Genomic DNA, 26,630 nt, shown 5'->3' on the forward strand with positions numbered 1-26,630 from the left:
ATTCTTATCTGTTATTACTTTCATGTTGTAATTTCATGTACTGACACGTTCCATGACCTTCTTGATTTGCTCCATAATTAGGTCCTACGAAACTTGGTGTGTCAATAAATAAACAATAAATAAAAGATAGTAATTTGAAGCTTAAGAAACTAGTCAGTAAGAATCATCGTCTAGGAAGTTCGATAGTGAAGTACTGCTGAGAAAACGCGCGATCCACAGAAGCGCGACCACATCCTTTTCCACAAAGCCTCAAGTTCTTGTAGGTAAACTCTCCTTTCCTGATAAGTCTGTAAACCATTTCAGTTACAGAATTAATATTGTTGTTGTGGTCATCAGGCCAAAGACTGGTTTGATACAAGTCCACATGCAATGGTATCCTGCGCAAGCCTCTTCATATCCGCGTTGCTCCTGCGACCTACAGCCTCTTGATGCTGCTTATTGTAGTGAAATTACATTGAATTAACTATTCCTTGATGCCTGAGGATGTGTCCTGTCAGATGATTCATTCTTTCAGTCAATTTGTAGCACGTGACGTCACCGCATACGAATATGGAGCTGCGTGGGGTCGGCACACCGTTCTTCCGGCCCTTCTCAGATTTCGTGTGGTGACCTGGAGTCTCTGCTTCTCAAATCGGTAGTTCCTGAATTCACCTCAGAAAGCTTGAGTGAAACCCGCTCGCCAACAGCGCACGGCAAACACTGACGGCCACCTATGCAGGTGCTGACCACTAAGCGCCGCTTAAATTCGGTGATCTAACGGAATTGGTGTATCCACCGCGACGGGGCTGTTGGCACTACATCAGCTACAAGAACTATTAATCTAATCTCCAGCATTCCTCTGAAGAACCACAGCTCGGAAGCTTCTAATTTCTTGTCTGTAATGCATATCGTCTATGTTTCACTTCCGTATAATACGAGGGTAATCCCAAAAGTAAGGTCTCCTACTTTTTTATAAGTACAGAACACTCTTTGTGTGACAGTTGGTCACACTGTTATGAAGAGTGCTTCACGCGCTGTGTGTAAACATGCGCACGCCGCGCTGAGACGCTCAGTCTTGGCTTGGCAGCCGTTGAGAATGGAGTTCCCGTTGGATACTACCGCCAAGTGCGAATTGCACCCAGTTATTCTGTTTTTGAACGCTAAGGGCACTGCGACGATTGAAATCCGTCGCATATTGACGGAAGTGTATGGTGAGTCGTGCATGGATGTCAGTTTGCAGCTGGTTGGACCGAAATTCACGACGAACAAAGGAACGGGAGACCGTCAATTTCTGAGGAGACAAAGGTTGAGCAAAGCATACGTGAAGGTCCGTGGATCCCCCTGGATGATCTCTGCACGTTGGTTCCTGAGGTTTCCCGAAGCACCGCTCACAGAATTTTAACGGAAACATTGAACTGCCGGAAGGTGTGCGCAAGATGGGTGCCACGCATGCTGAGGACCACATGCGACAACGAGTTGATTCTTCCCGCGCATTTCTTCACCGCCTTGCAGCCGAACAGGACAGCTTTCTGGACTCAATTGTCACGGGTGACGAAACTTGGGCATACCACTTTCCACCTGAGACCATACAACAGCTGGCCGGAGTGGCCGTGCGGTTCTAGGCGCTACAGTCTGGAACCGAGCGACCGTTACGGTCGCAGGTTCGAATCCTGCCTCGGGCATGGATGTGTGTGATGTCCTTAGTTAGGTTTAATTAGTTCTAAGTTCTAGGCGAGTGATGACCTCAGAAGATAAGTCGCATAGTGCTCAGAGCCATTTGAACCATTTTTGAGCCACCAAACAACAATCACGCCAGTGGCGGCATCCTTCTTCGCCAAAGCCGCGGAAATTCAAACAAATATAGTCTGCCGGTAAAGTCATGACAACCGTTTTTTGGGATCTGAAAGGGGTATTGTTTTTCGACTTTATATCCACTGGGACCACAATTAACGCTGACAGGTACTGTGAGACTCAGACGGGCAATTCAGAAACGGAGAAGAGGAATGTTAAGCAAGGGCGTACACATTCTCCATGACAACGGTCGCCCACACATCGCTAGGAAAACCGTTGCTCTCCTGCAACAGTTTCAGTGGAATATAACCACCCACCTACCCTACAGTCTTGACTTGGCGCCCAATGACTAACACCTGTTCCCTAAGTTAAAAATCATTTGGCCGGAAAGCGATTCAGCTCCGACGACGAAGTGAAAGAAGAGGTTCATAACTTTCTAAACTGTATGGCGGCGAGCTGGTATGACATGGGCATACAAAAACTGTGACAGCGCCTACAAAAATGCATCGACAGAAATGATGAGCTAAATGTTCAAGCTGTAAAATGGTGTAAACCATTGTAGAAATAAACAGGTCTATGTACTTATAGAAAAATAGGAGACCTTACTTTTGGGATTACCCACGTACTACAACCTAGACAAATACTTTCAGAAATTACTTCCAAACGCTTAAGTTTATCTTAGATGTTAGCAATCTTTTTCAGAAGTGCTTTTCTTCATACAGAAACCGCGTTTTGTATTCTCTCTACATCAACCCTATGGCCTTGGGGTAGTGGGTAAATCATAGAATCTCACCCTGAAGATCCCGGGTTCAGTCTTCAGTGAGAGTGATGAATTTTCCTCGCTCTAGTTCCGCCAAAGACGGTCCTAGATTCACTCTGCGTGCTGTCAAAATGAGTACTGGGGATCTTTCCCGTGGGTGAAAGTTGACCAGAGCTACCGGATCGCTACGACTCCTGCTCCTAAAGCCGCGGCGAATAAAATGGCTGCACGCTACCTGGAGTCAGGCTGATAAAACGACCATGGGCATGCGCCACAGCCTTTACCTATATATTTCACCTACAACGGCCACCATCAAGCAAAGCTCTTACATTAATATTAATGTTTCATTTCCTAATCTAAATCCCCCACCATCACCTGAATAAATTTTAGCACACTCCACTCCATTAAGCTTATTTTACTTTTGTTGGTGTTCGCTCTGCTACGGTCACTCGGTCACTTAAACGTTCGCCTACATTCACGAAAAATACAGGAGATATATTATTAATTTCACTTTCATATGCAAGTCTGTGGCGCATGCTCGTGGACGGTTTATCAACCTACCTTGTAATCAGTTTCATGGAATTAATCTAGTTTTCTTACTTAAGGTCATTTCGGGAAAATCTTTATCACCTAAAGGACGGTATCTGTGTATTTTCGTAAACAGTCCTACGTACACTACTGGCCATTAAAATTGCTGCACCAAGAAGAAATGCAGACGATAAACGGGTATTCATTGGACAAATATATTATACTAGAACTGACATGTGATTAAATTTTCACGCAATTTGGGTGCATAGATCCTTAGGAATCAGTACCCAGAACAACCAACTCTGGCCGTAATAACGGCCTTGATACGCTTGGGCATTGAGTCAAACAGAGCTAAGATGGCGTGCAACTTCAACGCGATACCACAGTTCATCAAGAGTAGTGACTGGCGTATTGCGACGAGCCAGTTGCTCGGCCACCATTGACCAGACGTTTTCAATTGGTGAGAGATCTGGGGAATGTGCTGGCCAGGGCAGCAGTCGAACATTTTCTGTATCCAGAAAGGCCCGTACAGAACCTGCAACATGCGGTCGTGCATTATCGCAGGGATCGAATGAAGCGTAGAGCCACGGGTCCTAACACATCTGAAATGTAACGTCCACTGGTCAAAGTGCCGTCAATGCGAACAAGAGGTGACCGACACGTGTAACCAATGGCATCCCATACCATCACGCCCGGTGATACGCCAGCATGACGATGACGAATACACGCTTCCAATGTGCGTTCACCGCGATGTCGCCAAACACGGATGCGACCATTACGATGCTGTAAACAGAACCTGGACTAATCCGAAAAAATGACGTTTTGCAATTCGTGCACCCAGGTTCGTCGTTGAGTGCACCATCGCAGGCGCTCCTGCCTGTGATGCAGCGTCAAGGGTATCCGCAGCCATGGTTTCCGAGCTGATCGTCCATGCCGCTGCAAACGTCGTCGAACTGTGCGGGCAGAGGGTTGTTGTCTTGCATACGTCCCCATCTCATGACTCAGGGATCGAGACGTGGCTGCACGATCCGTTACAGCCATGGGGATAAGATGCCTGTCATCTCGACTGCTAGTAATACGAGGCCGTTGAAATCCAGCACGGCGTTCCGTATTACCCTTCTGAACCCGTCGATTCCATATTGTGCTAACGGTCATTGGATCTCTATCAACGCGAGCAGCAGTGTCGCGATACGATAAACCGCAATCGCGATAGGCTACAATCCGACCTTTATCAAAGTCGGAAACGTGATGGTACTCATTTCTCCTTCTTACACGAGGCATCACAACAACGTTTCACCATGTAACGCCGGTCAACTGCTGTTTGTGTACGAGAAATCGGTTGGAAACTTTCCTCATGTCAGCACGTTGTAGGTGTCACCACCGGCAGCAACCTTGTGTGAATGCTCTGAAAAGCTAATCATTTGCGTATAACAGCGTCTTATTCCTGTCGGTTAAATTTCGCGTCTGTAGAACGTCATCTTCGTGGTGTAGCAGTTAACGGCCAGTAGTGTATGTGCATATGAAAGTAACCTCTGCCCCAGCAGGCGATACTATATTCCACTGTACTGAATATAAAGATTCGTTCAGCCGTAGAGCCCTTTACACAGTTCCGACTCTTTGGCTGGTGTTCGCCGCTGTTTCAGGTGGAGGTGTGCCGGTCGCAGTACACGCACTCGTGGCTGGGCGCGCTGTACGCCTACAAGGGCCTGCTGCTCGTCGTGGGGGTCTACATGGCCTGGGAGACGCGGTAAGCCAACGACCTCATCATCACAGTGTTCAGTTCTGCCTCTATATGATCACGGAAACTACGTCTACAGTAGTAATGCAGCTCAATCAGCTTCTGTACCTTGTGTATATATTCGTGAAAATGGGTAAATACTGTTAAAAGAACCATGATATGCACTGTCGCTGTGTGTCACAAGATTACAACCGACCAGTTTCAGTCGGACAACAGCCCGTGTTCAGGTACCTATATACACTCCTGGAAATTGAAATAAGAACACCGTGAATTCATTGTCCCAGGAAGGGGGAACTTTATTGACACATTCCTGGGGTCAGATACATCACATGATCACACTGACAGAACCACATGCACATAGACACAGGCAACAGAGCATGCACAATGTCGGCACTAGTACAGTGTATATCCACCTTTCGCAGCAATGCAGGCTGCTATTCTCCCATGGAGACGATCGTAGAGATGCTGGATGTAGTCCTGTGGAACGGCTTGCCATGCCATTTCCACCTGGCGCCTCAGTTGGACCAGCGTTCGTGCTGGACGTGCAGACCGCGTGAGACGACGCTTCATCCAGTCCCAAACATGCTCAATGGGGGACAGATCCGGAGATCTTGCTGGCCAGGGTAGTTGACTTACACCTTCTAGAGCACGTTGGGTGGCACGGGATACATGCGGACGTGCATTGTCCTGTTGGAACAGCAAGTTCCCTTGCCGGTCTAGGAATGGTAGAACGATGGGTTCGATGACGGTTTGGATGTACCGTGCACTATTCAGTGTCCCCTCGACGATCACCAGTGGTGTACGGCCAGTGTAGGAGATCGCTCCCCACACCATGATGCCGGGTGTTGGCCCTGTGTGCCTCGGTCGTATGCAGTCCTGATTGTGGCGCTCACCTGCACGGCGCCAAACACGCATACGACCATCATTGGCACCAAGGCAGAAGCGACTCTCATCGCTGAAGACGACACGTCTCCATTCGTCCCTGCATTCACGCCTGTCGCGACACCACTGGAGGCGGGCTGCACGATGTTGGGGCGTGAGCGGAAGACGGCCTAACGGTGTGCGGGACCGTAGCTCATCTTCATGGAGACGGTTGCGAATGGTCCTCGCCGATACCCCAGGAGCAACAGTGTCCCTAATTTGCTGGGAAGTGGCGGTGTGGTCCCCTACGGCACTGCGTAGGATCCTACGGTCTTGGCGTGCATCCGTGCGTCGCTGCGGTCCGGTCCCAGGTCGACGGGCACGTGCACCTTCCGCCGACCACTGGCGACAACATCGATGTACTGTGGAGACCTCACGCCCCACGTGTTGAGCAATTGGGCGGTACGTCCACCCGGCCTCCCGCATGCCCACTATACGCCCTCGCTCAAAGTCCGTCAACTGCACATACGGTTCACGTCCACGCTGTCGCGGCATGCTACCAGTGTTAAAGACTGCGATGGAGCTCCGTATGCCACGGCAAATTGGCTGACACTGACGGCGGCGGTGCACAAATGCTGCGCAGCTAGCGCCATTCGACGGCCAACACCGCGGTTCCTGGTGTGTCCGCTGTGCCGTGCGTGTGATCATTGCTTGTACAGCCCTCTCGCAGTGTCCGGAGCAAGTATGGTGGGTCTGACACACCGGTGTCAATGTGTTCTTTTTTCCATTTCCAGGAGTGTATAATGAAAAAACATCATAAGTAGGTACAGTGATCACAAATAAAAACAATTAGCATAAATTTCGAAAATATTCGTTACACGATGCACAGCATGACCACAAAATTAAAGCAACCAGAAGACATAGCCGGATGCCAATTCAGCTTGTACACGTACACACCACTGGCGAGTATACGAGTCTAAATGATTAAGACTCGCAGTTCTCCATAACAGGTAGAAGGCCTAGCAGAGAACATCTGTGCTGCTCGAGTTGAGTGTTGTATGGTATATAAGAGGCGTGAACAACGTCAGATCTTCAGTGATCACTGTGTAGGGCATGGAGAATAGCGCTATTAGCAACTAGCAGAGTTTGAAACGGGCTTTATTGTGGGGTCAACATTCGGCTGGCTGATCGAATAGTGCACTATCAAGGTTATTCCGACATTCACATGTGACTGCTTGGTGGCCGAGCGGTTCTATGCGCTACAGTCTGAAACCCCGCGACCGCTACGGTCGCAGGTTCGAATCCTGCCTCGGGCATGGATGTGTGTGATGTCCATAGGTTCGTTAGGTTTAAGTAGTTCTAAGTTCTAGGGGACTGATGACCTCAGCAGTTAAGTCCCATAGTGCTCAGAGCCATTTGAACAATTTGGGACTGCTTGGGAACTTGGGAGCAACCACAATCGTCAAGTTTCCGGTCGTTCGCATCTGACCACCAAAAGACAGTATCATCATTTTGTCCACCAAGCTCATTGTAACCGGTTCACATTTGCTCCTGCCGCCCGTGAAGAAATAAAGAACTCCTGTGAGGACTGGTAGTAGCTGGAGTAGGGGATTACCGTCCCTTGCGTAGGCTGCCGTTAAAACCACAACACAAACGGCTGAGTTTGGAGGGTGCGCTGACCGAGACGTATGGAATGCCGAAGAATGGCACCACATTATGTGCAGTGTTGAATCGCAGAACTGTACGGCCCAGGATGGCCATCTTCTGCTAGTACGGCGGTGACCTGGATAAAGGCGCCATCTTCCCAACGTTTTGTCTCTGCCGCAGTGGTGTCTCTGTTGACCTCATGATGTGGAGAGCCATGATGTATGCCATTACGTCAGCGCTGGATGTCACGAGGGAACTCTGATGGCACAATGGTACATCATGGACATCCTGTAGCGTCATGTTCCCATCTGATGTGACACTGTAGGAGTGCTATTTTTCAACACCACAAGCACCTAAGATTCTCTCTCTATTAACTGTGTGCGTAATTTTGAGGTGCTCCCGTGTCCAGGAAGAACCAGAAATTTGTTGTAAGTTCCTATGGGACCAAACTGCTGAGGCCATCGGTTCCTACACTTACACACTACTTGATCTAACTTAAACTAACTTACGCTAAGGGCAACACACACACGCAAAAGAGAGGGAGGACTCAAACCTCCGATGGGGTGGGGGGGGGGGGGAGGGGGGGGGGCGCGCGATCCGTGGTGAGGCGCCTAAGACCACGCGGCTTCCCCGCGTGGCGAAGAACCAGAGATCTGTCCCCGATGTCGCATTCGTGGGAAAGCTCGGACAGTCTGAGTATCCAGGAATGAAAGACCAGTTCTGCCTCACAAAAAAATATGTACTTTAAAGAAACAGTAGAAAGAGTAGATTAGATTAGATTAATACTAGTTCCATGGATCATGAATACGATATTTCGTAATGATGTGGAACGAGTCAAATTTTCCAATACATGACATAATTAGGTTAATTTAACAACATACTTAAGTTAATATAACAACTTTATTTTTTGTGTTTTTTGTTTTTCTTTATTTTTTATTTTTATTTTTTTTATTTTTTTAATATATTTTTTCTTTTTTTTCTTAATTTATATCTAAAAATTCCTCCTTCAAATATCGTTTTAAATGACAAAAAACAAGTCCAGCAAGAACCAGGCACTCAAAATTCTAAAACCCGTGGTTTCTCAATTCATGATTTAGTTGAAACCATTCAGAAAAGTGTCTGGGAAAAGATTGCTTACGAAATTCGTTGTCTCAAACTGCAGCCAGCTTTCAGGCGTACAAGACATCTATAGCAAAACGTAGATCTCAGAAGACGCCAAACTGAGACACGACAACACAATCATCAGACCATAGTGTCTTTATAGGTCTGAGACACTCACTTTAAATGGAAACAGCCACAGTAAAGAAATTCGAAGGAGAGAACGTTAAGTAGTTCGGAAAAATTTTAGATAAATTATACTGAAAAAGTAACCTACGGACTAAGAGTAAGAGCAAATAAAGAAGTTGTTAAGTGTTCCAGCATGTATTCGGACACGTAAAAACGCTACCTAAAATTCTGTGGGCATATTAAAACACGGCAACTAACCAGATTAACTAGACAGGTCGTGGAATTGTACGAAACTCTCAGTAAAGGAAAAGTTGCTATAATAGAATGGATCTGTGCCGTTAAGGAATAACTAATAGAAAAAGAAATTAGAAACTATGTATAAACGACAGGGGAATATGTAGGCAGAACATTCCCGACTGAGCAGTTGGCTTGGCAGAAAAACGCAAGCACATAGGAACAGCTCAATCTGACGAGGGGCCGACCCCTTTCTGAGACGATGAAAATAACATGGGCACAATAGAAAGCTAAAATAAAACTCTGAAAATGCCCCGTTTTGTACATCGCGTAGTCAAGGAGGAGCTAAACCTAAAACTTCGTTTCGAACATAGATCACAAATCTGGACTTGGGCAGGGTAAGGTATCTCGCAAATTACCAATGCACTTGCAACACTAATTTAACCAATTCATATTTATTAGAAAATTATCATTTGGATGAAAGAAATTTCCTGTATCGAGTTATTTCGCTCTTGTACATCGACTATGATACTTCAGAATACTATTGAAACAAACTGATGAAACTTAAGCTATGCTCTCATGTCATGCTTTGGAGGATTAGTGCATAGAAGATCCCCTGAAGCAAAAATGTTAATAATGCTGGGCACGTATTCCAAAACAAAGCAAGTACGAAAATATGAATCTCGGAAAGAAAGCTGATAAATTAGATACAAGTAAAAATATCGTTACAGCATGAGACGAATTGTTTCATACAATTTTGTAGTGCATACTTTTATTATGCGAAAATTTAGATTATGATGAAAAAAGCGCGTTTTTTGCAATAACTTGGTCAGGAATAGGTGGAGTGCATGCAACTGGTCCTGATTAACGAAAAGAGCGGGGAATGCAATAGAATGATATCACAGAAGCAGTAGGCCATGTTTACTTACCACCTGTATTGATGGTGTGGCACAGAGATTAAGACACTAGACACGTATCAGGTGAAAAAGAGGGAATCATAATGGCAAGTTCATCACGAGTTTGGATACAATTCACGTGACTTCGTCGAACTGTCCATATATTTTTGTACAATCCTTCTAAGGGTCAGTGATACTGCATTCTAATGATACGCTAAATGCTAACATTCTTCCTCCCTTTCCAGGTCTTCTTCTTCTTCTTCTTCTTCGTCTTCACTTCATGTATAAGAAAAATTGCCTGCTACGCTATTCAATGTCTTGTAAGGCCTTCTCACACTTCTTCTTCCAGTGCATTTATAACTGAGAACCTTTGTCGAGAATCTTTCTCCACTCATGTGGGCTATATGTTCTTTTCATTTTCTCCCATTTTATTTTATTTTTTGTGGTTAGGTTATACAAAGTGATTTGCTGATGATGTTTCAAAGGCGGTAGATAACGGTAAATGAATCAGCAGGAGGTAAGGGACCGTGGTCCAGAAACAACCGAGTCAAAAGTTATAAGCGAAGGTGAGCATGGGCTTTAATGTGCTTACCTTAAGAGCTATGAGTACTTTTTCACCTTTGCTACTGTGAAGAACATTTAGTCCACTAACCAAGTTGTTACTTCCACAGTTTTGTAAAACTTCAGCTGGGTTTCTTTCCTCGTTCTCTTCTTGAGATTATTCACACTAGTTCCACATGAGAAAGTAAATTTATTGAATTTTTGGCCGCCACAAGGTTGTACTCACAGGTGACGTTGCATCTTAGATATTTAGAATATTTGATTTGCTTCAAGATTTTATTATTCAGTACTATTTTTGATCTTATTAGTTGTATGCCCTGAAATGCCACCACTTCCTTTCTGTTGTTGTGGTCTTCAGTCCAGAGACTGGTTTGATGCAGCTCTCCATGCTGCTCTAACTTGTGCAAGCTTCTTCATCTCCCAGTACCTACTGCAACCTACATCCTTCAGAATCTGTTTAGTGTATTCATCTCTTGCTACACTCCATACAAATACTTTCAGAAACGACTTCCTGACACTTAAATCTATACTCGATGTTAACAAATTTCCCTTCTTTAGAAACGCTTTCCTTGCCATTGCCAGTCTACATTTTATATCCTCTCTACTTCGACCATCATCAGTTATTTTTCTCCCCAAGTAGCAAAACTCATTTACTACTTTAAGCGTCTCATTTCCTAATCTAATTCCCGCAGCGTCACCCGATATAATTCGACTACATTCCATTATCCTCGTTTTGCTTTTGTCGATGTTCATCTTATATCCTCCTTTCAAGACACTGCCAGTTCCGTTCAGCTGCTCTTCCAGGTCCTTTGCTGTCTCTGACAGAATTACAATGTCATCGGCGAACCTCAAAGATTTTTTTTTCTTTTCCATGGATTTTAATTCCTACTCCGAAATTTTCTTTTGTTTTCTTTACTGCTTGCTCAATATACATATTGAATAACATCGGGGATAGGCTACAACCCTGTGTCACTCCCTTCCCGACCACTGCTTCCCTTTCATGCCCCTCGACTCTTATAACTGCCATCTGATTTCTGTACAAATGATAAATAGCTTTTCGCTCCCTGAGTATTCCAGTCAAGATTGACGAAAGATTTCTCTAAGTCTACAAATGCTAGAAACGTAGATTTGCCTTTCCTTAATCTATTTTCTAAGATAAGTCGTAGGGTCAGTATTGCCTCGCGTGTTCCAACATTTCTACTGAATCCAAACTGATCTTCCCTGAGATCGGCTTCTACCAGTTTTTCCATTCGTCTGTAAAGAATTCGTGGAAGTATTTTGCAGCCGTGGCTTATTAAACTGATATTTCGGTAATTTTCACATCTTTCAACACCTGCTTTCTTTGGGATTGGAATTATTATGTTCTTCTTGAAGTCTGAGGGTATATCGCCTGTTTCATACATGTTGCTCACTAGATGGTAGTGTTTTGCTAGGCCTGGCTCTCCCAAGGCTGTCAGTAGTTCTAATGGAATGTTGTCTACTCCCGGGACCTTGTTTCGACTTAGGTCTTTCAGTGCTCTGTCAAACTCTTAATGCAGTATCATATCTCCTATTTCATCTTCATCTACATTCTCTTCCATTTCTATAATATTGTCACTTCCTTTCTATCTGTAGAAAATTTTAGGTGTGCTCTTAGGTTACGTGCAACAACTTACACACTCTCATCTATCTAGCTCTCCATCCTCTCTGCACGTGCCATTACCAAGGTACCTGTTCCCACATACTTTCAGCACATCCCCACTAACCGACCCCTTCTTTGGTAGTCATTTTCTACAATTTTTTTCTCGCTTATTCCGAAATAAAATGTAATATTAGGATTCTCCCTTCAGCGATGTGGTTATTAGAATCCGAGTGCAAGGAAGGATGGGAAAGGATGTCAGTCCTTTACAAGACAAATAATTCAGCTTAAGCTGTTTAGAAAACCACAATACACCAACATCCGGATAGTTGGAAGGGATTTCGAACTATGGTCCTCATAATTCAAGGCCTGTGTCTCATCCACTGCACCACATGGCTCGGTAATTTTTCTGCCTGGAAGCTCTGGGCTTTTCTGCCTGTGGTGTGAGGCAGCTGCTTAGCAATTACAGGAGGCGCTTCCCCACGCAGGCACGTGAAGATCCCGGCGCTGAACGACTCGCAGTACATCGGCATGAGCGTGTACAGCGTGGTGATCACCAGCGGCATCGTGGTGGTGCTGGCCAACCTCATCTCGGAGCGCGCGACGCTCGCCTTCGTCACCATCACGGCGCTGATCCTGACGTCGACGACGGCTACGCTGTGCCTGCTCTTCCTTCCCAAGATGCTGGCCATCCTGGGTCGCGCCGCGCACGCCGACCCCATCGTCGAGAGCATGGGCCTCAAGATAGAGTGCAACACCCGCAGGTAATGCCTCCTACACTCTACCCTACTCCAGCCTCTTACCGTCGTGTTGAGCAATACGCGGCTCTAGGTGTTACTGCTGGAGAACGCATCAACGCAGGTTAGACAGTGAGACGAATATTTGGTGTCGACACTTCATGCCGCCTACATTAGATTAGATTCAGATTTCGTTCCATAGACCCAACAAAAGAGATGATTCTCGTGGGTGTGGAACATGTCAGAAACTATAAATATAACACCCACTACCCTGATCATTTTCCAGGAGATTGTCAAAACAGGTGAATATATTACAGTAAACTGGAACTGCTAATATTTACAGAATTAATACGCTGTCAGAATGAAACATAATTACGCACTTTTAATAAATTTATCATACAGAAAATACCTAATCTTGACTGTTGGGACCAAGTGCTGTCAAAGCTGAGATGTAACAGACGTATTTACTTAAGCCGGTGTAACAGTCTCAGTTAAGATATTGATCTATAGAGTGGAAGGAGTCGCCTATCAGAAAGTCTTTCAAACTCTGTTTAAACCGTGCTTTATCTGAAACCACTTCAGTGTCACTGTTACTGAATGCAGTGCACGGTGCACCGGTCACTACTACCCGGGTACTCTACCGGCAAAATCAAAATATACGACAACATGCAGGTGTGGCTGTATCCGTAATTTTATTTATCATTACTAGTTCTGATATAAGAACCTGACAATCTGCACGTAACTGTTTAGTACCTACTATCCTAAATCGTAAACATTATTTAAATAAAAACTGTTTTTGTGTACACGTATTTAAAACGGACTAAAAAGTATAAAATAATTTATTCTCTCCTCAGACGGATTCCTAATTTGAGCTCCTGAATTTTCAATAGCTATGAAAATACTTGTAGAATTTAAAACGATAAACGTGGAAGCGTGCTGTAGATAATAGTGAGAAGGTGAACTATTCATGTATCCTCTTCTTCCTCTTCTTATTGTTCCTTCTCTCCTGGGCCTGCAGTTTACATAAGGTCATAATACATCTTTTTTATACTTTTACAAAATTAGATGGTAATACTTTATTTCTCACTGTTCTTACAAAGACACAAGGCAAACTTGTTTCTGCACCTGTCCAATTTTCAAGAGTTCCTGCTGACTTCACATTTGTAAATGCAGCGTCATAAGGAACGCTGGAAAATGGTACAAATCCCGAGACAAGTTTGTCTAGTACCTTTGTAATAACAGCAAGATATAAAATACTTGCATCCAATTTTGTAAAAGTATAAATAATATATTCGTGTATCAGTTATGTATTCATGGACCCCACGCTTTTCGTTTTAAATTCTAAATCTATTTTCACAGCTGTTAAGTATTCACAATCACAAATTTTCTGGAGTATATGTATAGGGTTAGAAATCTGTATGAGGCTAGAAGAACTCATTTTATACCTTTTAGTGCGTTTTGAAAAAAAAACATGTTATATTAAAAAGTTTTTTGTTTAAATAATTATTTTCTGCTCTTTAAGCATATTTGTCCGTGTCTGTGTGTGTGTGTGTGTGTGTCTGTGTGTGTGTGTGTCTGCTTGTAATTTTTCAATCGACTTTTGATGAGATTAGAACAGAGACATGTGGTAAATCTGAAGACTATTTCAATTTCTCTTGTCCGGAGTCAACCAATAAATTGCTTCCTCCTACTATTATCTCAGGAAAGGATCTTCGAAGGAAAAATTACAGAGGATTGAGCTCACAAGGGAACTTATTATAAACCGCTCTTACCACGAAACTTTCGCAAGCGGAACAGGAAATGTAGTAACGAGCAGTAGTGTTACAAGTACCCTCCGCTACACACCAGACACGAAAGCGGTTTAATATTGCATTGTTATCGAGTTTCAGCTATACTGAAAGTATGAAATATGTAGCTCAGCGGGAAGTTCATTTAAAATTCATTGCAATATTTGCACCGAACAAACAGCCAAAAAAGCGACCTATTAAAAACGTGAAAAAAGCTATTTGCTAACGTTTCGCAATGTAAATACAAACTACTTTCGTAATATAGTAGATTAATAGCAGTTTTTGTTTATGGTGTTAATTATTTTCATTATCAACTATAAACGGGCGACAGAAGAATTTATCCAGCATATTGATAGTTATTGGTTAAGTCTTAAATTTTTAACATAAAAGATATTTCTGGTGTATTTTTGGATGCTGATTTCCAGTAAAGTGCGTAAAACGATCAATCACATGCAGTTTTGACACAAATTGAGTATTTCGCTGAGGTATTCAAAATGTACCCCTGTGATCATCATAAAAGCAATATTGTTTCATGATTTTTGCAGTTTTACCTGCGAGGTGAAGTTGTTTTATTTCATCGTTTGTGCTACAGTTACATCCCTATGTGACAGCCGTGCAAAAGACGAGTAAATCTGGCATAGTAGAACGCATGAAGCTGGAGGGAAAAACGTAGTATTCGATTCTTTGGGGGCACAAGAAGTACCCTGCCTCTACTTCACGTAACATTTGAATTTACGAAGCAATTCATTGAAGTACTAACGAAAGATAGTAATACTTTGAAGTATGTGGGAAGCAGGGTTGCGAGGCTACCAGATGCCAAGCTGAAAAAGGGAATTTTTGTCGGTACTGGCTTTCGGAAACTAAAGAACAATGAAACATTTGAAGATCAAAAGCATTCAAAGATCAGCTTCGATATTTATTAAAGAAGTTATCTAGAAGATTCTCGGTAACTACAAAGACAGTGGTTACAAAAATATAGTATAAAAATGAACTTTCTGTATAACTTCAAAGCATTCCCTCAGTGAGCTGGTACCTGCACTTCTTGCGCTCCCACGCCAGCTATTCTGCAGAAAATCTAGGTGGTGTGAGTGGAAACAGCAAGATACGTTACATCAAGAAATTAATGAAATGGAACGAAGGTGCGATGGTTGCATGATAGCTGACTATCCCTGGACACTTCACAGGGAGTGCACTCGAGAAAAACCCCGAAATGGAGTTCTGAAAGGAAAAAGAGGAGACACTAAGATTTATGCCTTTGTATTCCACTGAAGAGCCAAAGAAACTGGTACACCTGCCTAACATCGCGTAGAGCCCCCGTGGACACGCAGAAGTGCCGCAACACAAAATGGCATGGACTCGACTAATGTCTGAAGTAGTGCTGGGGTAAACTGACACCATGAATCCTGCAGGGCTCACCATAAATCCGTAAGAGTACGGGGGAGGAGATCTCTTCTGAACAGCACCTTGCAAGGCATCCCAGATATGCTCAGTAATGTTCATGCCTGCGGAGTTTGAGGGCCAGCGGAAGTGCTTAAACTCAGAAGAGGGTTCCTGGAGCCACTCTGTAACAATTCTAGATGTGTTGGGTGTCGCATTATCCTGCTGGAATCGCCAGTCCGTTGGAATGCATAGTTGACGTGAATGGATGCAGGTGATCAGACTGGATTCTTACGTACGTGTCACTTGTCAGGGTCGTATCTAGATGTATCAGGAGTCCCACACTACTCCAACTGCACATGCCCCACACCATTACAGAGCCTCCACCAGCCTTAACAGACCCCTACTGACATGCAGGATCTATGAATTCATGAGGCTGTCTCTTTGCCCGTACACGTCAATCCGCTGGATGCAATTTGAAATGAGACTCTTCCGAGCAGCCTACATGTTTCCAGTCCAGTGTCAGTGTTGACGGGCCCAGGTGAGGCCTAAAGCATTGTGTCGTCCAGTCATAAAGGGTGCACGAGTGCGTCTTCATCTGCGAACGCCCTTATCGGTGATATTTCGTTGAATAGTTCGCACGCCGACACTTGTCGATGGCCCAGCATTGAAATCTTCAGCAATTTGCGAAAGGGTTGCACTTCTGTCATGTTGAACGATTCTCTTCAGTCGTCGTTGGTTCCGTTGATGCAGAATCTTTCTCCGGCCGCAACGATGTCGGAGATTTGATGTTTTACCAGATTCCTGATATTCAAGGTACACTCGTGATATGGTCGTACGGGAGAATCCCCACTACATCGCTACCTCGGAGATGCTGTGTCCCATCGTGTGCCGACTATAACACCACGCCCAAACTCACTTAAATCTTGATAACCTGCCATTGCAGCAGCAGTAACCGATCTAATAACAGCGTCAGACATTTGTTGTGTTATATAGGCGGTGCCGACCGCAGTGCTGTACTCTGCCCATTTACATGTCTCTCTATCTGAATACGCGTGCTTATACCAGTTCATTTGGCGCTTCAGAGTAATACTGAAGAGTGTAATACTTCAATATAATGTAAGGACTGCCTTACTTTGCCACATATTTTTCAATAAAGGTATTTTTTTCAATTACACTGATCATCCTAAACATTATGACCTACTAACAGCCGGTACGTCCACCTTTAGCACGGAAAACAGCGGCGACGCGTCATAGAATGGAGGGAATGAGCCCTTGGAAGGTCACTGGAGGGTGTTTGCATCATATTTGCACGCACAAATCACCTAACACCCGTAAACTCTGGGAAGGGGGGCGATGAATTCTTACGCCACGTTCAATCACATCCAAGATAAGTCCGATAGAGTTCAGATTCGGTGAGTTGTGTGTCAGCACATCAAATGGAACTCGCCGCTGTTTTCCTCGAACCACTCCATCACACTCCTGGACTTGTGACACGACGCATTATCTTGTTGAAAAATGCCACTGCCGTCAGTAAACATGATCGTCATGAAGGGATGATGTTAGTACCGCCACAGTTCGCCGTCTGTCCTGTTTTACCAGTCTGCCCAGCCTACGACGTCCGACATCTGTAATGAGCGATCGCCGTTCGTCCCCGCGGCGTCTAGACGTGGTTTCACCACGTGTTGAAGACACTCACCGCAGCACTCCTCCAACATCTGACAAGTCGTGCACTTTGCGAAATGCTCGTGCCGAGCCTCCGGGCCATCACAGTCTGCCCTCGGTAAAACACAAACACAAATAGGTCGCGCATCTACCCATTGTGTACACACGAACAGCTCGCTCGCTGGTATTACATACACCGTGCGTGTGTCTGAGCAGCAGTCATTTCTCGTCAGGTGGCGCTGCCATCGCTTGGACGCGTTTATATCGATAGTAGGTCGGTGCTCGTAATGTTCTGGCTGATTAGTGTATGTGATCAGTATTGATTTTCCGAATTTCATCATTACATTGTCAAAAATCCTTACGTGTTAGACAGAAACTCTTGGCATTTCTCAATTTAGCATACGGAAAACATGAGGATCACCTAAAATGATTAAAAAACTGCAAAGTATAAACGTATAGACGTGCGTAATCTGACAAAAATATTAAAATTTAAAGAAAAATAACAAAGTCTTTTAATGCCTAGATAAAATTGACATGAAACAATGTTTTCAGGTCTAGCTAGCATTTACATCAAACAATAACATACTGACCGCTTACTACATTCTTGACAACGACAGGCGTTACTAAAAATACTTACACTGTGAAGCTCTCGCTGTGATACCATCTCCTTTCAAATTCCTGCCTGTGTCTGCGTTTCTGGTAATGGGAAAACTTCGCTCGCATCGCTGTCGGCATCAGATTGCGTATCGGTTTTTTCTCGTAGGTAGAGCAGGTTGCAGACTACGGTTTATTGGTAGGATACTGGAAAAATGCAGTCAATCTCCAAAGGAGATTACTTGCGAAGCACCCGTGTAAATCACCCTACAATATTGCTCAAGTGTATGGCATCTGTATCACGTAGCGATAACGAAGATATCAGACAAAGGCAGCAAAAATGCAACAAAAGGATCACAGACACGTTCAATAAACTGAACTGGCGGTCGCTTGGAGACACAAACTGGTTACAAAGTTTCAAGAACCAGGCTTTAGTAACGAATCTAGAAATATACTGCACCGCCCTAATATATCTCCTGCAGGGATTGCGGAGGCGTTCAGTCAATCGTTCTCCCCGCACTCCACGCGTGGCTGAAACGAGAAATGGTTGGCTCTGAGCACTATGGGACTTAACATCTGAGGTCATCAGTCCCCTAGAACTTAGAACTACTTAAACCCAACTAACTAAGGACATCACACACATCCATGCGCGAGGCAGGATTCGAACATGCGACCGTAGCGGTCACGCGGTCCCAGACTGAAGCGCCTAGAACCGCTCGGCCACACCGGTCGGCCGAAACGAGAATCAGCTGGAATAACTGGTACAGTAGGAAGTACCCTCTGCCACGCACTTCACAGTGGTGCACAGAGTATGGATTTAGATGTAGAAGTAGATGCACTTTTCTAACTGTCGTCGCTTTGACCCCTCCCTTTATATAGATCGTCCTTCTGAAGCGACACTAGCAGTTTGCTAAGTGTCGGGTGCTCCTTTCTACGTATAATTCTAATTATACAGAGTATATGACGACGAATGGCGTTAATTTGGAAGCGTTACGACGTGACTCTTCCTCGTCCTCTTTATTTCTTGGTGCCTGAAACTAAGAAGTGCGTCTCGTCCCAACCTACTTGGTTTTCAAAGCTGATGTAGTGCTTTTACGGACTGTATTACAGAAAATGAGGACTCACATTTCCACCCTCAACGCATATATTCCTAGCTGGTGTAGCATGCTTTTCTTCCTCCGATTCGTTTCATGTATTGTGACTGCACTCGCTCTTCGTGCTGGACATGGTCTGACTTCGATTAAACATTAGTAATATCAAAAAAAAGTTACTAACGAGATTTCAGTTGAGGCAAAGTGAAACGACAGCATCAGTTACATGGAAAAACCCACTGTTACATTTAAAACCTGCGCGCTTTTGTTTTTCTTGCGGCAACGAAGCTTCTGCTAGCTGTTCAGGCATCGTCCATCATTGGCTGGCTTTTTGTGGTCGCTAGGCAATGAAACAATGTTACCGAGCAGTCATTAGCAGAGACTAGTTTCCCAGACTAAAGGATGATTTTCCCTAGCTGTTAACCACCTCCTCTCTCCAGTTAAGCCTACACACTGCTACATTTAAATGGGAAATTTACCTTACTGAAACTGTGGAATATACGTATATTGTAGCAGGTGTCGAACTCTTTCTGTGTTCTTCGTGCCATGACAACAGACTGCATGAATTGAAACGCCTGTCTCATCATGTTTGTCATATAACTACTTTTGTTCGACAATTGTACACATAACTATCACATTTTACAGAAGCGCATAACTCTTCAATATTCCGACACTGGTGTGAATATAAAGTCACTATGTATCTATTGCTTGATAATTTTTTACCTAACTGCTTTGTCGCTATGCTATAGCAACAGAGCTGACTCTAGGGGCACACAATTGTAAGGAATCACAAAATAAAAGTATGGTAGGCAGCTTAACCTTACATTTTGGGACCAGTTGTTATGTAGATTAGCACAAGGTAGGAAAAGACAGAGAACGGATAAATTTCATTAGTTCTCGTTAAATTCGTGATATGTCATTAATTTACAGACAAAATATTGCAAAACAAATTTGTTTACCAATGTCTTACTCGTGACTATTTATGGGCTATTACCAGATTCTGATCTCGACTATTCTGTTTCTTTGGTGCCCCTGCAACCACTGCCAATGTATTGTTCCCCACTGTTCCTCTAGAAGAAGTTCTTTCATTAAAAATTTACAGATTTTGGTAAACTATTGGTCCCTCAGTTATGTTGTTACATTATTTCTTTCCTGTAGGATTAATCAACTTAAGCAAAGGATGCGTAGGTTTGTGTACGTGGACTTCGATCGACTTTATTTCACAATCTGTTATTGGCATACACTGTCGCCATATTGTTTTGGTGAAATTAAGTCGACATGTGGAAGCCTTGAATACTATGATAACCTACAACTTCTAACTCCGTTTTCTGATTCTTGTGCTTTTGAATACATTAACAATGCATGGGATGTACTTGTAAGGCAAGACACACAAATCAATATAAATTTGTGATTCATGCACAAGATTCACTCAGTGCTTATTTCCATGTGAAAACATTTTTGAACCGTCTACAGTTTCATAATCAGTTTCATAACGCTCTGCCGTATCATAAATTTAAATAATATTTATGCCATCTTTCTGTGTGACAAGTTGTTTCTACGTTTTGTATAGCAAAGCTGTTATAAGGCGTTTGCACTTGCATGAAAACTACATACACGATGGTTATTGTTAAACTTTCGTTACATGAGAGGGCCGCTTTGAAAAACGAGTGGTCGTAAGACAATGAAACTTTGTGGAAACCTTTGTAAGGACGTACGGGTGAGAGATGACGAATAAACCAGTGAAAGGAACACATTTTAATTTCCACGTGAGAGCGACACGTTTGGTAACTTCGTACAATGTTTACTTCCTAGTGACAAAACTTACTAAATGTGACGATCATCTGCATCGACAACAGCATGAAACAGCACTAGAGATACCATTTCGCAACTGATCGCAGCACTTTTCGAACGGTGGATCATAGAATGTTGAGCTGTCGTATACTGCTTGAAGACCGCACACTGCGTCCAGCATTCTCAGCCATGGCAACAGCAACGTCAACAGCTTGTCGTGCAATTGGCAACTGGGCCTCTCCAGGAGAATTTCCCAAATCTCCAGTTATTTTGAACTTCCGAATCCTGTTCTTCAAGGCCGATGCGGAACGAGCAGTTCTCCGTATCCCTTGAATGCATTGAAACTCGTGAAGTGAAACAGAACTGTTACTGTTGTTTTTATAAAACAGCTTTAAGAGTAAAGCCCTGTTCACATTTTACAGAACAATGTTGAATGTCTACAAGTGCAATGCACACTGCTGACGTGTTTCAACCGTGCATTGCCCTATCAGTACCAGCACCATACCCGTCTGCCCATCCGTAAGGAAGTGCGTATTTTTGTCACTAAACCCATTTAGTTGTGTCGATGCAAAACATGGTCAATGACGCGTAATGAAACGAATTTAGAATCTCACTTGCTTTCTATATCTAAAAACATTTCGTCACAAAAGACGTTGATTTTACATATGGTATTTTGCGTCCGATTTTTGCTCACATTACGAAGTGTCGTCTCTTTGCATGTTTTTGAGATATTCCCTCGTTTGGTACTGCTGTGTGTAGGGCTTTGCAGCGGATTAGGTAATGCTTCCTTGCAACCACTGTTGATGTTTTATATCAATAAAATTTGGTGACAAAAGTCCGCACGTCTTATAATTGCTCAGATGATTTTAAAGTACTTTCAATACATTTGCCATGGGAAATGTTTCGTATTTGTATGTTAGAATTAATCAACATCGTTCAGTTAGAGAATGCCGTTTCCAAAATAACTTATAAAACATTCTCGGTATCGTTTCGCAAATGATATTAGCGTCCAATCATTATGCGACCAGTATGTAGAGTAGGCTGGGTTGGGCATCCTTCAGAAACAGTGCTACCTGAGGACTCCCGCGTCGTCTTTCAGCTGTCCATTACATTCTGAGGTATTTGTGATTACTGAACAGCGATAGCTGACACAATTGCTAGCGTGTCGTTAGTACATCCAGCAGCAAAAGCCGTCGAACATTTAATAAAGACACGTCCACGCCTGTAGACGTGCAGTAAGAACGAGCCATTACTGAGTGAGGTTCAGTCAGACCTGGTGGACAATATGGAAGACGCTTGTCGCTGTTCAGGATCCAAATCTGTCCTCTAGTTGCTTGTATATTATCTGATCAAAAGTATCAGGAAACCTTTAGGAAATTAATATGGAATTACTATGAAATGAGTACCCCTAGCTGCATACAGGCGTTGATATAAGTCAACGGGGATAGTTGAAAATGTGTGACTCGCCTAGGCCTCGAACCCGGGATCTCCTGCTTACATGGACACGCTCTATCTTTCGGAAAGAACAGATACCATCTTTATATATATATATATATATATATATATATGTATATGTATAGCTAAGGCTCACCGGCCATTTGACCATCTTCTTCTGTGCGGATGCACAAACAGTACCCGAACTCTTACGGGAATCGACAGTAAAGCCGCGTGTAACGAGTATGATGGGCAGGGGCACTATGAATATAGTGCGGGGCAATAAGTTGCGAATGTGGGTCTCACGGGAGGCGTGCCAGAGATAAGTCACTGCAGTCGCACTATCCTCTGTATCCTCAGTGGCTCAGATGGACAGAGCGTCTACCATGTAAGCAGGAGATCCCGGGTTCGAGTGCCGGTCGGGGTACACATTTTCGACTGTCCCCGTTGACTTATATCAACGCCTGTATGCAGCTAGGGGTATTCATTTCATTGTAATTTCATTCTAATGAGCTGTATGGTCACCGATGGTATCTGTTCTTTCGGACATATCCACAAAGAACAGATACTATCTACACATATAAATTAATATGGTGTGTGTCTCAATCCGCCAACTTCTTCGGGTGTTGAACTTTGATGGGACACTTTCAGTGAGGTATCTGAAAGTCTATGGAGAAACGGCGGCCGGCCGGTGTGGCCGTGCGGTTCTAAGCGCGTCAGTTTGGAACCGCGTGACCGCTAAGGTCGCAGGTTCGAATCCTGCCTCGGGCATGGATGTGTGTGATGTCCCTAGGTTAGTTAGGTTTAAGTAGTTCTAAGTTCTAGGGGACTGATGACCTCAGTAGTTGAGTCCCATAGTGCTCAGAGCCATTTGAGAAACGGCAGCCCATTCGTTCTCAGCTGCTGAAACCAGTGAAGGTAGTGTGATGCTGGACACTGAGGTGTAGACTGAAGTCGACGCTCTGTTCCAGACGGCTTCTGCTGGGTTCGTATACGAAAGTTATTGTCCACAAACCATTGCCTCAAAGATGCAGCTTTATGACTGAGTCCATTGTGGTGTTGCTACGCATAATCATTGTCCCCATCGCCTACGAAATGTTTCCTGCCGTAGACAGTGAACAACATGTGCAAAATGTGTTCATATCCTTGCGTATTTAGTGCTTTCTTATGCTCAATAACGGGACCATACCGTACTCATGAAAAACTCCCCCATGCGGTAACATCACCTCCTCGATACTTCACTGTTGGCACTAGCCATGATTGCAGGTAACGCTCTCCAGGCGTTCGCAGAACCCAAACACTTCAGTCGGATTTCTGCAGGTTATAGCGTGGTTCATCACTCGTTTCCAGTCATTCATTGTCCATTGGTGTCCGTCTTTACACAATATCAAGCGTCGCTTAGCATTCACAACAGAAGTGTTTAACTTGAGAGGATCTGGTCGACTACTGTCTTTCTTAATTCCCTAAACACAGCCATTGAGCTAGTTGGATTGCAGATAGCATTTTGGAACTCACTCTACCGATTTTGTGCGAATTTTTCAACGACCCTCCGTAATATTCCACGGGCTCTATCCATCAGTACATGAGATCTGCTTGGTCTTGGTTGAGCTGTGGCTGTTACTTCTTGATTTCACTTCACAAACACGTCAACAGTCAAACTGGGCCACTTTAGGAGATTTGAAATGTGTCTGGTGGATTTGTTACGAAGGTGATATCCAGTGACGAGTGTAAGTTCGAAGTAACTCAGGACTCCTGACGGGCCTGCGCTGCGGTTACTGCATCACTGCTGACAGCACAGCGCACCCCACCTCCGTTTATGCAGGCGAATCTGCCTCTCGCGACATCTGGTGTGAAACTCCGCTTTACGTCAGATCTGGTAATATACCTATCCCTATCGTATCAGCATGTCCTCGGAAGTCACGATCTGAAAATCTGTTTCCTGGAGACGTGTATGCTCGGCCCCTTGTGAATTCACCCACTCGCTAATATTGAACTCTTTGATGTGAACGTCGCGTACTTCACTTCCTTTGCCGTTTCCACCTCTTGTTACTCGTCGCCAGTGACACTTTGGCTTAGCACTAACCTTCTTAGTTCTGATTCTACAGAGAACGCCTCGGCGTGTCACATAGTTCTCCGCACTTTAAACAATTTAGTCGTTGGTATACTGTTGTACATTTTCTTGAGTATGGATTCAGTAGGGCCAGAAAAATATGTTAAACTCAGTTGAGAAAAAAAGATTTAAGTTGTATACTTTCATCTCAGAAGCCTTGTGCTATTCTGGAAAAGAGTGGTCCATGATAGATACCCAGAACTGATGTTTAATTACTAAGCCATTAAGGTTAACTAGTGAAGGAGACCACAGAAAAGAGGGAAAGACCAGGATCCTTGAAGGGGAAACACATGATGTGAAAGAGTGTTTGTGTTTTTGACCTCGATGGTAAACAGAGTTGGGGAAGAGACTGTGGAGTGGTATTTCCAGCTTGTGAGTTCTTGCTGGTGTGTGGACGTCAGGTTTTCCTTGTGGCAGGTTCGTGACGGACGACCGGCGGGAACTGTACTACCGCGTGGAGGTGCAGAACCGGGTGTACCGGCGGGAGATGGCCGCGCTCGACCTGGAGATCGGCCGCCTCAAGCGGCAGCTGTTCGACTCCCCTGCGGCCTCCTCTGCCGGCTCCACCTCCTCCGTGGGCACCAAGCGGGTGAGTCGCGGCGGCGCTGCCCTCTGCATAAGACCGCTCACTCCCTTAAAACTACCGCCGAAAAATACCCAAAGTACCTTGGTGTCACATGAGAACGCTGACATACCATAAACATAATGTGTTTCTATTTCAGCCAGAAAGGTGTAAACACAAATGAACGTAGTGAGGAAGCTGGCGGGTAGTGCCCAGGGAGCCCATACGTCTGTTATTGAGGAGCATCGTTTACGTTGGTGCACTTTGCAGCAGAATATTTCTCACCAGTTTGACTCCGCAGCGACCATGTGAAAAAACTGACATTCATTTGAATGAAACTGATGGGAACCATTAGTGGTACACTCAGATCTAGACATTCATGCTGGCTACCAATACTATGGAACATTTGTACAGCTCACCTTCGTCGAAAGGCGGCTCCCCACAACACTCGCCAGCAAGTTTCTAAAAATGAATTACTCCCTGTTCACGAAGATTTACCCTTTCTGCCTAGGAAATGTCCCAAATCCGTACGTCAAACAGATGAAGGATGATTCCAGATATTCTCCAGCGGGTTCAACAGGGATGCTGAATGAAAAAGTGAGTGGCAAGCCACAAAGCCCGGGACTATGAATTTATTGACAATGTTTAGCATTTTATCCATTCTTAGCAACTGCAGTCTTATATAATGAATTAATAAGCAACCAGCTGCATAAGAGAGATTTAATTTCTTATCGGTTTCAGGCACTTAGTGTTCTTCTTTAGAAGGCTATTGTTATAGCACTATTTGGAAGTGTCAACGATAAGAAGCATACAGCAAAATCCCAGGGTCCAAAAAATATGCAGGAGCAGTAAGTAATACAATACTGAAACCCTTCTTATTTCTTAGGGCCATGGAATTGTGATGTATGCATCTCACTGTTGACACTTGCAGACAATGCGACAGGTATAATCTTCTGAAGAAGAGTATAAAGTATCCGAAACTGGTAAATAAATTAAATTTCTTTCATGCAACAGGTTGCTTATTGTTTCATTACATTATGGACAACCCATCTTTAACGTTCCTGGCTTCCATATCCTAGAGAGCTGTGGTTACAGCTTAATAGATTCCGGAGTTGGTAACGTATGTGGTGATACACAGTTAACACTTTCCAGCCGCTGTGGCCGCGCGGTTCTAGGCGCTTCAGTCCGGAACCTCGCTACTGCTACGTTCGCAGGTTCGAATCCTGCCTCGGGCATGGTTGTGTGTGATGTCCTTAGGTTAGTTAGGATTAAGTAGTTCTAAGTCTAGGGGACTGATGACCTCAGATGTTAAGTCCCATATTGCTTGAAGTTAACATTTCTCCACTATCAGATTAGATAGTCCAAAAGTTTTTCTGCCTGGATACCAATAAAGTCAGCTTAAATTCTGATGCGTACTTGCGGAGGTGTTGTAAAGGCATGTGGTGAAATGGAAAATCTGTGTCTGAGGTAAGAGATGGGAAAAGCCCCAGAAGAGACCTGTTCCAGTCTCTCTGAGTATTAACGGTGATTCATAAATACGTCACAATTGCCAAGAAGATTGAGGATGTCTTTAAATTAAACATTTACTCTTGAAAATGTCCACCAGCAATTAGCATGCTACTGCGAATTCCATGAAAGTTCA

At 44.1% G+C, this 26,630-nt stretch overlaps 1 protein-coding gene across 1 annotated transcript in view; it reads left to right on the forward strand.

Moving 5' to 3' along the window:
* The window catches only part of LOC124620054 (gamma-aminobutyric acid type B receptor subunit 2), a 434,547-nt gene that overhangs the window by 312,841 nt on the left and 95,076 nt on the right, over positions 1-26,630 (forward strand). Inside the window, exons 14-16 of the mRNA XM_047146721.1 lie at positions 4,702-4,805; positions 12,329-12,604; positions 24,844-25,015. Coding sequence (XP_047002677.1) covers positions 4,702-4,805; positions 12,329-12,604; positions 24,844-25,015 — 552 coding nt within the window. The remainder of the gene's footprint in view (positions 1-4,701; positions 4,806-12,328; positions 12,605-24,843; positions 25,016-26,630) is intronic.

This window comes from Schistocerca americana, chromosome 6 (assembly GCF_021461395.2).
Source record: "Schistocerca americana isolate TAMUIC-IGC-003095 chromosome 6, iqSchAmer2.1, whole genome shotgun sequence".
NCBI lineage: Eukaryota > Metazoa > Arthropoda > Insecta > Orthoptera > Acrididae > Schistocerca > Schistocerca americana.